At 38.8% G+C, this 15,086-nt stretch overlaps 3 protein-coding genes across 5 annotated transcripts; 1 reads left to right on the top strand and 2 right to left on the bottom strand.

Moving 5' to 3' along the window:
- The first annotated feature begins 166 nt into the window (after window positions 1-166).
- LOC107821116 (non-specific lipid transfer protein GPI-anchored 21) lies at window positions 167-1,912 on the top strand. 2 transcript variants are annotated; one of them, XM_075219338.1, is made up of 5 exons: window positions 167-233; window positions 507-764; window positions 1,353-1,379; window positions 1,511-1,588; window positions 1,680-1,912. In XM_075219338.1, exons 2-5 carry the CDS (start codon window positions 536-538, stop codon window positions 1,907-1,909), a joined length of 564 nt encoding a protein of 187 aa, XP_075075439.1. In that variant the 5' UTR covers window positions 167-233; window positions 507-535; the 3' UTR covers window positions 1,910-1,912. The 2 variants fall into 2 exon arrangements, with proteins under 2 accessions (XP_075075439.1, XP_075075438.1); XM_075219337.1 differs by lacking the exon at window positions 167-233 and having other exon boundaries at window positions 256-764.
- A 175-nt stretch (window positions 1,913-2,087) lies between these two features.
- On the bottom strand, window positions 2,088-7,723 carry LOC107821118 (putative RNA helicase SDE3). The gene is made up of 5 exons (XM_075219336.1): window positions 7,321-7,723; window positions 5,406-6,231; window positions 5,141-5,311; window positions 3,001-4,458; window positions 2,088-2,699 (listed from the first exon to the last, which is right to left on the bottom strand). The coding sequence occupies exons 2-5, from the start codon at window positions 6,201-6,203 to the stop codon at window positions 2,268-2,270; spliced, it is 2,859 nt and encodes a 952-aa protein (XP_075075437.1). The 5' UTR covers window positions 6,204-6,231; window positions 7,321-7,723; the 3' UTR covers window positions 2,088-2,267.
- Window positions 7,724-8,152: 429 nt separating this feature from the next.
- Window positions 8,153-12,287, bottom strand: LOC107821117 (type IV inositol polyphosphate 5-phosphatase 7-like). 2 transcript variants are annotated; one of them, XR_001656068.2, is made up of 11 exons: window positions 11,787-12,287; window positions 11,572-11,659; window positions 11,330-11,395; window positions 11,131-11,215; window positions 10,943-11,047; window positions 10,057-10,810; window positions 9,742-9,941; window positions 9,433-9,541; window positions 9,192-9,340; window positions 8,735-9,004; window positions 8,153-8,619 (listed from the first exon to the last, which is right to left on the bottom strand). XR_001656068.2 is itself a non-coding variant. In XM_016647525.2 (11 exons), the coding sequence occupies exons 1-10, from the start codon at window positions 11,814-11,816 to the stop codon at window positions 8,785-8,787; spliced, it is 1,806 nt and encodes a 601-aa protein (XP_016503011.2). In that variant the 5' UTR covers window positions 11,817-12,287; the 3' UTR covers window positions 8,482-8,619; window positions 8,753-8,784. The 2 variants fall into 2 exon arrangements, 1 of the variants encoding a protein (XP_016503011.2); XM_016647525.2 differs by having other exon boundaries at window positions 8,482-8,619; window positions 8,753-9,004.
- Window positions 12,288-15,086: the final 2,799 nt, after the last annotated feature.

Here is a 15,086-nt window from a genome sequence, read left to right as displayed (position 1 = left end):
AGTCTTTACTTTCAAGGGCAACTTTAAAAAAAAAAGTTAATTCCTTCTTGATACTTAAATAAATCAAATATTATGGACCACGAAAAGAAAGACCAAAAATCAATTAAAGCGAACCGGGGTTAGTATTAAAGAACTTCCGAAATCCAAATGCAATTTATATTGAGAGAGAGAGAGAGCGAAGTCTTGCAAGATGACCTAATTAAACACTCCATCATTTGAAGTGATTTGTTAAGGTAGTTGAGCTCCAAAACTACCACTTTGAACCTCCATATTTCTTGTTTTTTTCTTTTCCTTTTGATCTTATATCCCAATTGATCATCTATAAATCACTTGTCATCAAAATCTTCCACATCCAACATCAAGCTTCTATAGAATCATCTTTCCTCCTTGCACGTTCCCTTTTAACTTCTCCAAGTCTTTTAAATTCAAACAAAAATGTTAGTGTTAAAATTCTTAAACTATTGGTATCAATTTTGGCTATTATTTTAAGCAGTCAATTGTTTCAGGGCAGATTAGTACAGCATGTAGCGGCGCAATGTTACGTAGCTTTAGCCCTTGCATAAACTTCACTACTACTGGTGGGAGCAATTCTTCACCAACTTCAGAATGTTGCCGATCTCTCAAGTGTGTCATGAGTAATGGCACAGATTGCCTCTGCCTTATTGTTACTGGAAATGTTCCTTTTCGCGTACCCATTAACAGGACATTAGCAGTTTCCCTACCCAAAGCCTGTAACATGGCTGGTGTCCCCCCTCAGTGCAAAGGTAATTAATCAAGTTGTTTCTTATTTGTTTTATCAACCAAGTTCTTATTACTGACTTTTCTTGAACATTTTTGTGACTACCTAGTTTTTCTTTTGAGCGACTTTTCTTGAAAGTTTTCGTGGGTTGGCGACTCTACTTTTTATTTGTAGTGACTAACCCAAAAAGCGACTTCACATCCTTTAGGAGTCTGCCACGAATAAGTCTATTCATGGCGATCTTCTAGTCGCTCCCACGAAAAGTCTTTTGAGACGACTTTTCCACTTCATGTGGAGATTTTAGCCCCACAAAAAGTCTCACTTGTGGTCATACTTGCTTCAATTTGTAGCTTCTTTGCTGGAGTATATTGGCATTGTAAGGTTAAAATGGTCATTTGACTTGGAAAATTTAGCTTGATATTGAACTAATATGCATTCTGAAGCAAAAACTTCACAGTCCGTTTCATGGTTGGTCTACTCTGTATAAATATTGGAGTGAGATTACCTTTAAGAACAATTTTTTTGTCTTTTCTTTTCTTACCCTTGAGAGGTTATTGAATGTTGAGCAAATTGATTTGGGCACTAACTCTGAATTGTATTACTAACATTGCAGCATCTGCTTCCCCTATTCCAGCTCCAGGTACCAAAAGCAACTCTGGTTCTTTAATTTCGCACTAGCATTTCCAGATTTTAGTAACACAACAAAATAAAAATAAGATTAGATCTTCAATTGCAAAAATATTGGGATTAATGAAAACTTCTGGCTGACAGGTCCAGCTGCCTTAGCACCAACAAAATCTCCTAGATCATCTCAAAGGCCTAAGTCACCTCCATCTCCTAGTCCTGAAGGTAATTAAAACTCTGATTTTTCTGGTGAATTGAACTGAACTTGCTGAATTTTGATGTCTAATATGGCTTATGGATGCTATGCATATGGCAGCTGCTAATGTTCCTCAGCCATTCACACCTTTTGGACCAGTGGCTGATACAACACCAGGTAATCCTAATACAGGTTTAACACCACCTTCCCCAACAGACAGCTTTGGAAACCCTGATGATAATTCAGGATTCAAGCCTAATTTGACACCATCAGCGGCCCCATCTTCTGATAGATTTTCAACACTTGTTCTTCTAGCAGCCTGTGGAGCAATGGCTTTCAAGTTCTACTAAATTGCCAACCCACTTTGTCTTTTTCTTCCAAAAAAAAAAAAAAAAGAATTAGAGAGCTTGCTTGTAGTTTATAATCATTCTTTGGAGATGTCTATACATGAGTTTTGCACTGTTTTGATAATGTCCATTGTGGTCAAGTTTCATGGAATATAATGAATATGAGGTTTCAAGATGTCAGTTTTGACGCATATGTGGAGCGTGAATTTTTCACCCAACCACTTTATGTAAATTTGACAAGGCATTTTGGAGCTTGAATTTTTGAAAGTGCAAAAACTGCATGTCCTAGTACAGAATCTGCGTGAAATCTATTAGTTTGTACAACCTCCAAAAGTTAAAAGCCTCTTAGCTATTACTGCAGTTATTTCCAACCATCAGACCATTCAGCTTCATCCATAACAGGGTCTGGGATGTATTCTGACTGGTGAACTGTACCACATTGAACCTCCGGAGATGGCTGAAGATTCTGTTTCCCTTCGTTTTCACAGGTGCCTCCGTCATTCCAATTCTTGGCTTGGTCATAATCCCAATTATTAACTTGAGCTACTTCACAGTCCCAACTTTTAGCTTCTGCTCCTTCACAGTCCCAATCGTTAGCTTGTGCCCCTTCGCAGTCCCAACTTTTTGCTTGTGCTCCTTCGCAGTCCCAACTTTTTGCTTGAGCCCCGTCATCACACCAATTATTTGCTCGTCCAGAATCCTCTTCAAGGATCTCCAGTCTTTCAGGTAAGAAGCAGCCCTTATAGGAGCCATTGTCTGCACAATACCATAAAAGCTTGTTCCAGTAGGGGTCCTGCCATATTGTACACGTCAGTAAATATTTGCATTTATCACTCATAAATAGCAATTTTGGCAAAATTAGTCTCATGATTCATAAGTTTAAGCTCCACATATGCCCACAACAATTCAACTATTATGAATAACTGTAACATTTAGCTCCCTGAGAATATTCAACTCCTCGGTTACCAACAATAGATATTACCAGGATCAGGAAAATAAACAAAAAGGATAGACAGAAACTTCAGCTTTACTGTGGCATATCAAATCTAGATTGATACTACTAGTTGCAATAGCAGAAATTAATACAGAATTACCTTGCAGATGATATGTGGATTCCCAATAACTACAAGCAACGATCTGGCTCTTGTAGCAGCAACATTAAACCTTCTCGGATTGCTTAAAAATCCTAAATAGTGGATTCTATCAAAATCATTGTGTGTTACAGTTGATCGGACGGTCGAGATAATAATAACTTCTCTCTCCTGACCTTGGAATTGCTCAACACTACCGACCTTTACATTAGCCCAATCGAAACTCTCAAGGGCTTTTCTTATTTTCTGTACTTGTTGCCTGTAAGGTGTTATCACCCCAATATCTTCCTCTTTCAGACCTTTGTTCTCTATCAGATCCCTTATGATCTCTACTACCTTGCTTGCCTCAATCCTATTGAACCATGATGGGTTGTTTCCTTCCCTTTCATCACAACCTTGGATGCCGATGAAAAGCAACGGAAATTCCTTGTTTGGAAGCAGGTCCACCCAAGTCTGAGCAGAAGCTTTATCATCTTCTTTACATGCGATCAACTCTCCTCCATAAAACATTTCTGAGGGAAGCTGCAGAATTGCTGGATGACACCGATAGTTTCTTACTAGTCTGGTAGCATAATTTTCGTTGAGATCACCATATAACTGGCATTCAAATAACCTTTCCATATATGACGTCCCCAACCCAAAATTTTCAGCATCTTTTGAAAAAACTATGGGACCAAGTTGCAGTGGATCACCAGCAAGTACCACTACTGTCTCGTTCCTTAAAAGATGCGACAGAGGAACCATGGTTTCAGGCTCCGATGCCTGTCCTGCCTCATCCAAGAAAACGTGAGAGAAATGTCCCCGTTTAATACCTTCAGCATAAAGAAGAGATGCACTAGCATATGTAGATATAATAATCCTATATCTTCTAAGGTCCCTGAGAAGAGGACACTTGAAGGCATCAACTTCAACATTGCAAAAGCGAATGTGACTAGGATTCACGTCGTCTAGAGGACGTGTGAGTGCATTCAGCCTAAAAATCTCATGGTCCTTCACTTCAACATTCTGCTGACTGACAAGTTTCTCAAGTATATGGTCTGCAGCACTATTTGAAGGTGCGCAGACGAGAACACGAGCATCTTTCCTCGTAACGTGTAGCTGGAGAATAGCTTCTATAAGAGTCCTTGTTTTGCCTGTACCAGGAGGCCCATGGATAACGTATGGAGCTCCGCCTTTGCACCCAAGGATCTTTTCAACTGCAGTCGTCTGCTCCTTGTTAAGCGTACATGAAATAGGTGCCAGTCTGGCAGCTTGTATATGTCTTGCTCTGGATATGCCTGATGGAAAGAGAATTTCTCCATTTAAGCTTTCTGTAGCTTCAATGGCTTGGTGTAACCTCCGCACACTCGTACGATTGAATGCAAACTGCACATTATAAAGATTTCCAGCAACATGGTTGATGTGGAATTCTTTATCAAACTTCAAATACACTTCTTCCGCCTCAACTCGGTGGATATAACCCTGTGCAAGAACCACCAAAAATCACCAAGTTCATGTAAATAAATTACTTCTTTTGATCTCTCGAGTTCAAGTATAAAATCTCACAGATATATGATTATTTCTCTTTTATCTGTACTTAAACCTCTTCTTATGCATATCTTAGACAAAGAGTGGAACTTTTAACATGTATCTGAGAAAGTTGCAATGCAAGTGTCATTGGACAAGGTAGGTGTGCTTTCCAGTAAAATAAATGAAAATGAAACTAAAATAAAGGGCAGCACAGTGCACAAATCATCCCGCGTTCATGCAGGATCCGGAGAAGGGCCACACCTCAAGGGGGTGTAATGCAGGCAGCCTACCCTGACGCAAGTATCAGTGGTTGATTGCATAACTCGAACCTGTGACCTACATGTCAGATAGAGACAACTTTACCGTTTCTCCCAGGGCCAAGTCTCCCCTTCATGAAAAAATGATATTAAAAACAGAAACAAAGCAAGGAAAGACTCGAGGAAGATAATCAATAGCAAAAATGCTGAAGCTCTACCACAACATCCGTAGCCGTAATGGCCAACATTCTTTCAACTTGGAAAAGCTACAGGTACCATGGATTTATAATTATTTTCACCAAATTATGCAGTAAAGAGAGCCTAAAATTATTAAGTAGCAAGTTATGATATAAACCAAAGCAAATATATGAAAGCACCTGATAAGGGGTGGTCTCACTTGCATCTGCAGTAGCTAGCCTTGCAAAGATATAATCCCCATAAACAAGTGACGGCCTCCTCTCAGCTAGCCCTGGGACATCAAGGGACAAAAATTGAGGCCCCCTTCGCTTCATGGTGGCGGACTCCATTTCATAGTCCCTCATGTCTTCCTGATGCAAAAAAAAAAAAAAAAAAGCCTATAAGATTTTTGTACTACCCAAAATGAAGTATTTCAGTACTTCAAATCAAAATTTGAAAACAAACCTCCATCTTGATTTCTTCAATATTTAGTAAAATTCTAAAATAAAGAATGTAATTATCTCTTCTTAAACCTTCCCCAATAACATCAGGAAACTGTTCCTTCTCTATCATTTCCCTTATATCCCCAGGAATGCGATATGAAGGAAGTCTGTATCTGAATCCTTGATTTCGTGCCCTTGTAGGACGAGAACCCACAACGAATGCATTAGGAGCAAAAACATCTACTGCTGGTGCTTTCTTCTTTCTATCTCTGTAGTATGGCCTGCTCGAAGCTAGTGACTGCGAGACCTTATCCTCAGCCAGGACAAAAACCAATCTTTCTACGGTCTCATCGCCAACATTGATATGCACAGCTGATGTGTGCAACCCAATTTCTTTCGGTTTACAAGACAACCACACTGTTAGTGTCTGACCTGGTCGTAGCATTCTATCCTCTAAGCTAAAGGACTCCATAAATTCTTGAACATATTGCATGTCGGAACATGGAGTTGGAGGTTTCATCAGAGATAGAGTGAACGAATCCTCAGGTTTCGAGTCATAAATCTTAATTGACCAGAGTTCCAGCGAATCATTAGTGGTATTCTCTATTGTGATTGAATCGACAATAGTTTCACCAACAATTCCTGATTTAGGTTTTCCCCCTATCAGTGGAAATGGAACAGATATAACAACTATCTCGCTCTCTCCATTTGGATTGTAGCTACAAGCTGATTTATATCTGTCAAAGTCAACGAATCCGATGTCTCCTTTATCAGTAATTATTGAATATTCATCATCCGACTTATCAGCAACTGAGCCCATGAGTACTTGAGAGAATTTCAAGAAGAACCTGCAGCTTTCAACCAAAGTAACATGACTTACTGCAACAAAGTAACCCTTCCATAACACTTAAACCAAATTGCTTTTACACAAATAATCTGATGTTTCAAATAAATCTAAGGAAAATCCAGGACTCTCAGTCCAAAATCTTTTATGAAAGAGAACGTTAATATGAATGTAGTTTTCCTTTGGAAATGCTAATGCACTGTAGAGAACATACCTATTGATACACAGGCTGTTATTTCTTCCATCTTTTACACATTATTCAGGTTAATAGGCCGTAGATGCACATAATTTTTTTCAAAGAAAGTAATCATAAATCCAGCATACCAATGTTTTATTCATGGATTATTCTTATGTATTTAACATTGTTATGAAAGCACATGGTTGTTCATTGTAACTTCTCCTTTTTGATACTTTAGGTGGTTTAACTGTTAAATATGCATTCAGTTTTTTAGATACTCTGAAAGTATATATAAGCCTAATCAACTTTTTTAATAACCCAGCCTAAGGTTCCAAAGTAAGTCAACCTCAAAAATAAACAGGTGATGGTAACACAACGGCTAATGGACTTCACAATTTGTTTTTCCTTCATTTATTTATCTACAAAAACTTCAGATGATTCATATAGAAACAGAATTACAAAAAACAAGTAGTAAAAAACAAATGATGTTAGCCCCCAGGGCTTAGTCCAGGCAAAGGTTGAGGGACTTGTGACTTAGGTCATAGGTTCGAGCCTTGCACAATAGGGGCGGCCCCTATGCCCGAGTTTCAAAGGCTGCAGTGGGTCCCAAGGGTTGGCCACCGATGGATTTCTCGGTCACCAAAAAAAGGAGTAGAAAATGATGTTAACTACTATAAAACATTGAAAATCATCAGGGTTTTGTGGATACTTGATGCCAAGAGGAAGAAAAAGGAATCAAAATAAGGACAAAAATTATAAAAAGTTTTCAGAAGATAACCGTGAAATATTAACTGTCAACAAAATAGAGAAATAAAACCATGTTTTAACATGAAGCATGACCGATCAAAATCCATAATCACAAACGAGGTAATAGTGCAGAAGATGAAATAAAACAGAAAATGAAGGAAAACCCACCTCAATTTTGGTCTCTAGGAAGGGAGAATACAGAAGGGTTTTAAACTTGAGATGAGGAATTGTGAAATGTCTCTTAACAAAAGAGAAAGAGACGACGAGTATAATTATCACTCTTTCAGATAAATTAGAGCTTAGAATTTGATAAAGCCATACTCTGATTAGTGAAGTGAGACCCAGTGCGTGACGAGGAGAAGAGAGTAGACTAGTCTTAAAAACAAAGTGGTGCGAATGTTACTTTTAGTAATAAAAAATAAATTAAAATGAGAGTTAGTAGTAGCATAATGAAAAATGAATTTGTGTGAATGAGAGATATAAGTAGTAGAGTATAAGTTTCCTATTTTTATAGGAATCAATGGAATTATTTTTCAAGTTGGCTGATTTGTTTGTTTTTCACTCGATGGATACTAAAGTTTTTCAAAACTTCATCATATTTATTTGATTTGAAGTTTCCATTGTGAGCTAAGTTTTGGTATTGTAAGATTGACCGCAACTATTATTAACGGGGAGTCGGAGACCATGACATATCAAAATCAGTTCACATAGTTGAGGGGCAACTATGTTGAAAGAGAAAAAAGAGTTCCGAAATCATAACTTCTCCATTTATCTGCACTGCAACAAACATCTGTAACTTGTCATTTTCTTGTGGACAAGTTCAAGTTTCACCCTTTGCTTTTTTTTTTTTCTTTTTCTTACAAGAGAATTAATAGCATCCTTCCAAAACAAGGTGCTTCTGAATTCTGAGTCATGGCTCCCTCCCAAATCACTTTACCTGCTATCCTTGTAAATCTGTCTATTACTACTACTTTTTATTACTGTATTTAACATCCACAGATGAGAAAGAAAAGCAAGCAACAGGATATCTTCCTGTACATTGTAATTGAGTATACAGCATTCAACACATGATCAGATCTCTGCCTTTTCTTCATTGAAACATGATTAATTTGCACCATGTCACATTCTCTTCGCGTCATTGAATTTCTCTACCTAACTATAATAAAGAATCTCGGAACAGAACTATCATTTTCCCACTTGGAAATCCTTCTAACCGTTGGTTAAGTTCATCCTGTTATAATTGCCCCCCAAAAAAATACTGACTTAGTATCCAAAAGAAAGTAGACTCAAAACCACAGCTCATGAGCTCAGATTTCCAGCGTGTTGATACGCCATGTCTCTTGCATGGCTGGCCACAATCTCACCAAAGGACTCCAAACCAAGCCACCGAGCTCCACGCTTGTGTAGTTTAGTTGATAGTTATTAGGAAGCAGATAACTTGTCTCACCAAATGAATAGCATAATTACCTAACACAATGGAGGAAAGAGGACACTTGCATCAGAGTTGGAGCTTGTTAATGAAACATTAATAATTTGCTCCTAATGCAATGTTAACTTGAAGGAAAACAATGTGAATACTCACAAAAATTAGAGTATCTACCGAATACTGAGGCTTTATGTCCTCATTCTACTTCAGAAGAAACAGAGTTCGGTATAACCATGTGCATAGGGCAAGAGCTCCTCCACCTCAATTCTTGAGCTTGAACAACTCATTTTCCTCAATCTATTGCGTACTGACTCAACTTCAACCCAAAAAATACTGAAAATGGCTCTATGATCTGAAAATCTTGATTCCCCACGCACATAAGACAACTGTTGGAAACCCCTTCCATGCCACAGAATCCGATCACACCTTCAGATGGAAATTGCACATATTAGTTCTAAACTAAATAGATAAATCCTTCGCTAGATATTTTAAAAAAGGGATGCAAAATTATTCTTCTGTTTTAATTTGTTATTAAATTTTAATGCTTTTGTTTAAGGCCTGTGATTTTAGATTGAAAATATTTATTTTTCAATATTCAAAGAAAAACACTTACCATGCAGGCGTTCGACGCTTCTCCTTTGGTTGAATGTCTTCCCCAGCATACTTATCTGAATTCCTAGAATATTTATATGTTGGTGGGAAATATATCTTTCCTTCTTTCCATCCCACAAAAACTCGACCACGTCTTTGTTCTATCCTCAGCTGTCAAGGAAATAGAAGACAAGATCACTTAATCAAACTAAATTAAGTTCAGGTAAAGGAGTGGGAGCAAAAACACAAGATTGCTAGGACACCTGGTCATTTCCCAACAATGCTCTCCAGTTTTGCATCTCAACAAGTGCTTTTGCAGAATGATAAGAAAGTGCAATCCGATAGTTCAAATCCCCAAGCCAAATAACCCGGCTGAAAAAGTTGGATAATCATCAGAAAAGGGATTCATTGAATATTTCAGATTGAACAAATTAAAAAATGTAAGCTAATCATGGTTTTACATGGAAACAACTAGGTGTATATTAAACTCAGGCCTTTCCACCTTTTTGCCCTCAATTATCCTCATAAAACAACAACTGGAGTTATTTTGACGAAGTAAACAGTCATCTTACTCGTGTTCAAGAATAGTCTCTGGTGATGGTGATTTCTCTTCACCTGCACCACTAACTTGCAGAAACCTCGTTTTCTTTAGGATCTCCATGACATCAGAATTTCTGCGCAACTCATCACCCTTTTTTTGACCAGAGGTTAAGTGAGAGCAAACAAAGCAAAAGCTTGTCTGATGCAACTGCATACTGATTGAAATAGATCCCTGCAAAACCAAGCATGGAATTGCACATTATGTTAAGTATTTCTTTTCTAAGTCGAGATATGCAAATCTCTAAATCAGCCAAAAGCTAACCAAGCTTTTCTCCACTTAAAATTACCTTATTCCTAAGGTAACCCATCAACCCTCTGCCAACACATGATATTTTCATATTCCCAACATGTTCCCTAAGATCACTCCGCATCCATACAGTGAGAAAAATGCCAACCATTTGTTTACTTGCTGCTAAACAGTAGGTTGAATTTTTGGGCATTCTATAACCGTCTTCCATAGGAGCGTACACTCCATTTGTCACAGGTGAAAACGAAGCAGTTGGTGAATCTGCAGGTCCATAATCATCATCTGACGAGCCCCATTTGGAGAAATCACTTGGCCTCTGTCCGCAGGAATAGTCACTAAGCCTATGGCCAGATGAATAATCGCTTGGCCTGTGACAAGATGAATAATCACTTGGCCAGTGAGCAGAAGTATAGTCGCTTTGCCTCTGCTCCCACCTAATATTAGGATCAAAATCACTAGACCTATGACCAAGAATTACTCGATCACAAACACTGTATCGTCCATCCATGCGAGGTTGCAAGATGGATGGATCATTTTCCATGATCCCGCATTGAGGAGTCTGGAATGAACGACGATGAAAGAAGGACGATGCCTTGTGTCTTTTTGACCCCTCAAAGTCAGCATTCCACTCGGCAATTGGATCTGGAACAGGAGAAGTGTAGCAACCATTACCTCCACTAGTACCAGGACCGCTGTTTAATGTCTTCCCGATCAAAGCCATCCACTTTTTGGCGGGGCCATTGTCTTCAACTCCCAGAATATTACCAGCATTTAGCGGAACTATTTCCTGAAATCTGAAAATGCAACAACAAATAATATTGCAGTCAACCAAGGTAAAATGTAACCCAAATGATGTTTTAGCTAACTGCGGTAAATGACAAACTTTGTAAAGAAAAAAAATGCGACGCAAATCATATAGCCCATACCCGAGTACATAAATATCTGCAGGGGGTGAGGAATGAAGCCATTCATCTAGATTCAAATTGCTCGGTGGTGATTCTCCGCCCACATTCCATGTAGAGACAAAGACTCTGAGCAATAAGAAATTAAGAATATTAGTAACTGAGTACCGAAAAACATTCATATTGTGACTGACTATATCAAGAAGACAAACCTATAATTTTGTACACTTATAATCTGAGGACGATCAAGATCGACACTTCCCCATGGGGGATGCTCCATACCCCTGGTTGATTTTTCTGGTCATTTGAGGGGGCAAAGAGACTAGAATTAGTTTAAGTCACTGAACAAGAGTCTCTTATATACTACAATTGGGAATTATATGCATCTAGAATACCAATGATGCCACTGACCTGTTTTAATCTTCTTCATTGTGCAGTGATCCCAGTCGGATATGCTTGTTCTCCGCTCATAACTTCCTAAAGAAGGGAAGATTAACATTACTTCCCAATTGAAGGGTTGGTGAAGTTGGTAAATATCAACCGTAACTCCAACAATTTTAAAAATTGCACAAAAAAGAAAAGAAAGCAAAGAGTATATATATACATATATTTAGAAAAAATTAGCTCAAAGCTAGAGGAAATTAGATGCTGACCTCCACGGACAGATTCATCAGACTGGAATTCCTCAGTTTTGCCCTTAATATTGAACCATTTCTCAACTAATTTTCTTGACCATGACAGCTTCAGCAATCAAAGGGGAAAATGTCAGTAAACCGATAACTGAGTTAGCACAAAAACAAAACTCCAAACTTGCATTTTACAAGGAATGAAAGCAAAAGGAAAGAAGGGCTGTGATAGAAGAATTCACCTTGCTTTTCTTGGAATACTCATCCCTCATTTTCTCACTGTTCCTTCATGCACCCTCTGTCACTATTTCTTCCCTTCCTCCTCTTCCAAATAATTCTGAATTAGAAATATTAAGAGTGATCCAAATAAAATCAACATCTGAAAAGTCTTTCTTAGTGCTACTTCAGTTTCTGATTAATTGTTGTTTTGTAAATGAACCAAAGATTATATTTTTGTCGGCAAAATCACTAATGATTATAGTAGAATTTACACACGGATTGCAGTATAGAGTAGGAGAAGAAAAAGGAAGTAAGACAACAGAGAGACAAAAATCACTTTTAAGTTTAGCACAAGATAATGTAGGCTAAATATATAAACAAGGAAGGAGAGAAAGAAACAAAGCCTCGTTTTCTGAAACAACAAAGTAAGACAACTTGAAGAGAATAAAGTTCAAACCATCCCCTTATCTGTATATGCTCTCTCTCTCACACACACACTCTCGCACTGGAGGAACTGTTGAACTGTTTTTTCCTTCTTTTCTTTTTGTCCAATTTTAATTGTGAAATTAGTCTATTCCCCAAAAAATTGTGTTTAGAAATAATTCACCTTTAACTTTTTATTTATTTTTTAATGAGATGATTAAGAAGCTATAAAAATATCATAACAATTTTAAGATCATCAATTTAAAAAGTCTTATTTCTTTTTAAATATGCCGTCACATAAAATAGACAAAAACAGGTACATAAATTATATTAGTAAAATAAAATTCTGATTAGTCAAAAAAAAAAAAAATGTCGTTCTTATTCCTCACAATCTTGCACTATATCAAATATATCGTCGACGATTATTTTGTATCGGTTCCTAAGCGACATAACTTATTGAGATCTCTTCACTTTCTTTATTTTTAGGTACCTGAACTTCTTCGGGAGTTTCATGAAATATTATGTCGTTGGCTCTTCTAAAGCTCATTTCCTCCCCATTATGATCATTTTGATCATTAGCTCCCATCATTTTTCAAGGATTGTTACCTTTGGATCCGATTGGTCTGCCATGCTTGATGCGTACAGTAAACTCTATCCTTCAGGGACTTTAATTTTAATAGGAGCATTTGCAGCTGAAATATGATATTTAATTTTGGATCGGCAAATGCTTCTGGTATTTTACTTGAATTATCTTCTAAGTGAGGATCATATTAATGATAATTCGATTCATATAGCATATTTTTCAGCTGTTCATTCCATCCCCAAATGTTAGAAAAACTAACATATATCCCCAATCTTCTTTGGGAAATATATCTTGTGCATTGTGATAGAGAAATTAATCATATACCACACATCAAAAGATAGTATAGATATTTGGTTTCTGATCCTAAACCAATTGTGAGGGGAGGACTTATCATATATTGTTGGTCTGATGCATACAAGTGCTGTTATATGCAATTTAGAAAATCTTAGACCAACACACGAAGCTTTGTTCTCATAAGCAATAGTTTAGACATTAATAAGAGGTATTCAATGCTAAACCAGCTATATATATATATATAATAAATTGATTTAAAAATCTTTAAAAATTAAGGAAAATAATAAAACATTTGGACATACTTATTGTTACGCAACGCCTTCCTGATGTTCTTTGGAAGGGCAACGTAAGGCTAAGCAACCGATGTCAGTGCGGTTGTTGTCCGCCAATGAGGTCCCCTCCGCACGCTAGACTAGATTGTCAGTGCCGTGCGGGAAAACCAATGTCACGAGCAATTGCGGAAGCTGAGAGAGAATTGGGTTTTGAATGATGATGATGATAATTTTATTGATGAATGAAATGCAGATTACAAAAGATGCGGTGTCAAGGGGGAGAGACACCAGTACAGAAAATTACTTGCTTGAAAATGTTTGATTGCTTGATCCCCCCTAATAATACTTAAAAAAAATAAACCAAAGTTACATGACTAGTCCTAATAAAGCTGTAGAAGCACACTGAATGAAAATGATGTAAACTAGCCTATAATTACAATGAAAAGGACTTAGTTTATTACAATGTAGAACCAAGTCCAATGGCAGCAACTTTGTCTTGCGGGTTAGGGTGTGCGTGCGGTGCTGTGGGCGCGCGCGACACTTGCTGTGTTGGCCTGAGGCTGGGTGCTTGTGCTTGGCATCAGGGTCTGTGCGCGAGGCGCTGCTGGAATGGGCCTGCAGTTGGGCGCTGGCGAGGCACCAGGATCTGCACGCGCGGCATTGTCAGGGCGCGCGACGCTGTTGTCATTGGCCAGCCCTTGGGCGCTGGCGAGAGGCATCGGTGGGGCGATAGAGGCACATGCGCGCTTGTCGCTTGGCGCAGCCAAGACCACGGGGCCGACCATGGCGCTAGACATTGTGAGGCTTGCTAGGCCGCCATGGGGCGCGGCCAAGGGGTCATGGGGCATGTCTGGAAAGCAGCCCATGACATTCTCCCCCACCTGAGTTGGCACCATCCTCGGAGCCTTATGATGATGATAATGATGATGATGATGATGATGATGATTCTTGTGGTTGTTGGATGGGAGGTCTGCGCCCCTCTGTTCTTTGAGCTTGTTGTTGTAGCGACGCAATGATTTCATGCGGTTGACATGGAAGACTGGATGGATCTTCCACCAGGATGGAGTTTTCACCTGGTATGTGGACTTCCCAATGTGTTTTTCAATGGGCAGGGGCCTGATGTATTTTTGTTGCAGGCGAGGGTCATGGGTCCCCTCTGCAAACAAGTACCGCTTTGGGATGCATAGCATTACTTTGTCCCCTATTTGATGTTGGGCAAAACAAAGATTTTGTTCGGTGAATCTTTTTGCACGCTCTTGGGCTTTGACGAGATAGCTCTGCTCTATCCCCATGTTGCGCTCCCATTCGCTCGAGAAGTTGGCAGCTCGAGGAGATTTCGGCATGGTTGATGCATTCACCGTTTGCGGGAGAAGCGGTTGCTGTCCGGTAACAATTTCAAAAGGGCTTTTGTTTGTATGATGGATTTTTTGAGAATTGAAACATAGTTGAGCAGCATCCAAGAGCTTCACCCAATGCTTCTGTGACCCGGTTGCAAAGTTGCGGAGATATTCCTCCAACATGTCATCGAACTGGTCTGTCTGGCTATCCGATGGTGGATGGATGTCTGAGTTATGACTCAATGTTGACCCAAAGCACCTGAAGAGATGGGTCCAAAGGTAGCTAGTGAAGCGTGAGTCGCGCCTACTAACAATGTCTTTGGGCAAGCCCCAATGTTTGACAATGTGCGAGAAGAAGAGTTGAGCTGTATCTTCTGCTGAGATGTTCTGCGGGGCTGCTATAAAGGTTGCATA

The sequence above is a fragment of the Nicotiana tabacum genome, chromosome 8 (assembly GCF_000715075.1).
Source record: "Nicotiana tabacum cultivar K326 chromosome 8, ASM71507v2, whole genome shotgun sequence".
In the NCBI taxonomy this organism is placed as follows: Eukaryota; Viridiplantae; Streptophyta; class Magnoliopsida; order Solanales; family Solanaceae; genus Nicotiana; species Nicotiana tabacum.
Note: the sequence above shows the minus strand (reverse complement) of the source record. Positions and strands in the feature narration are given on the sequence as shown.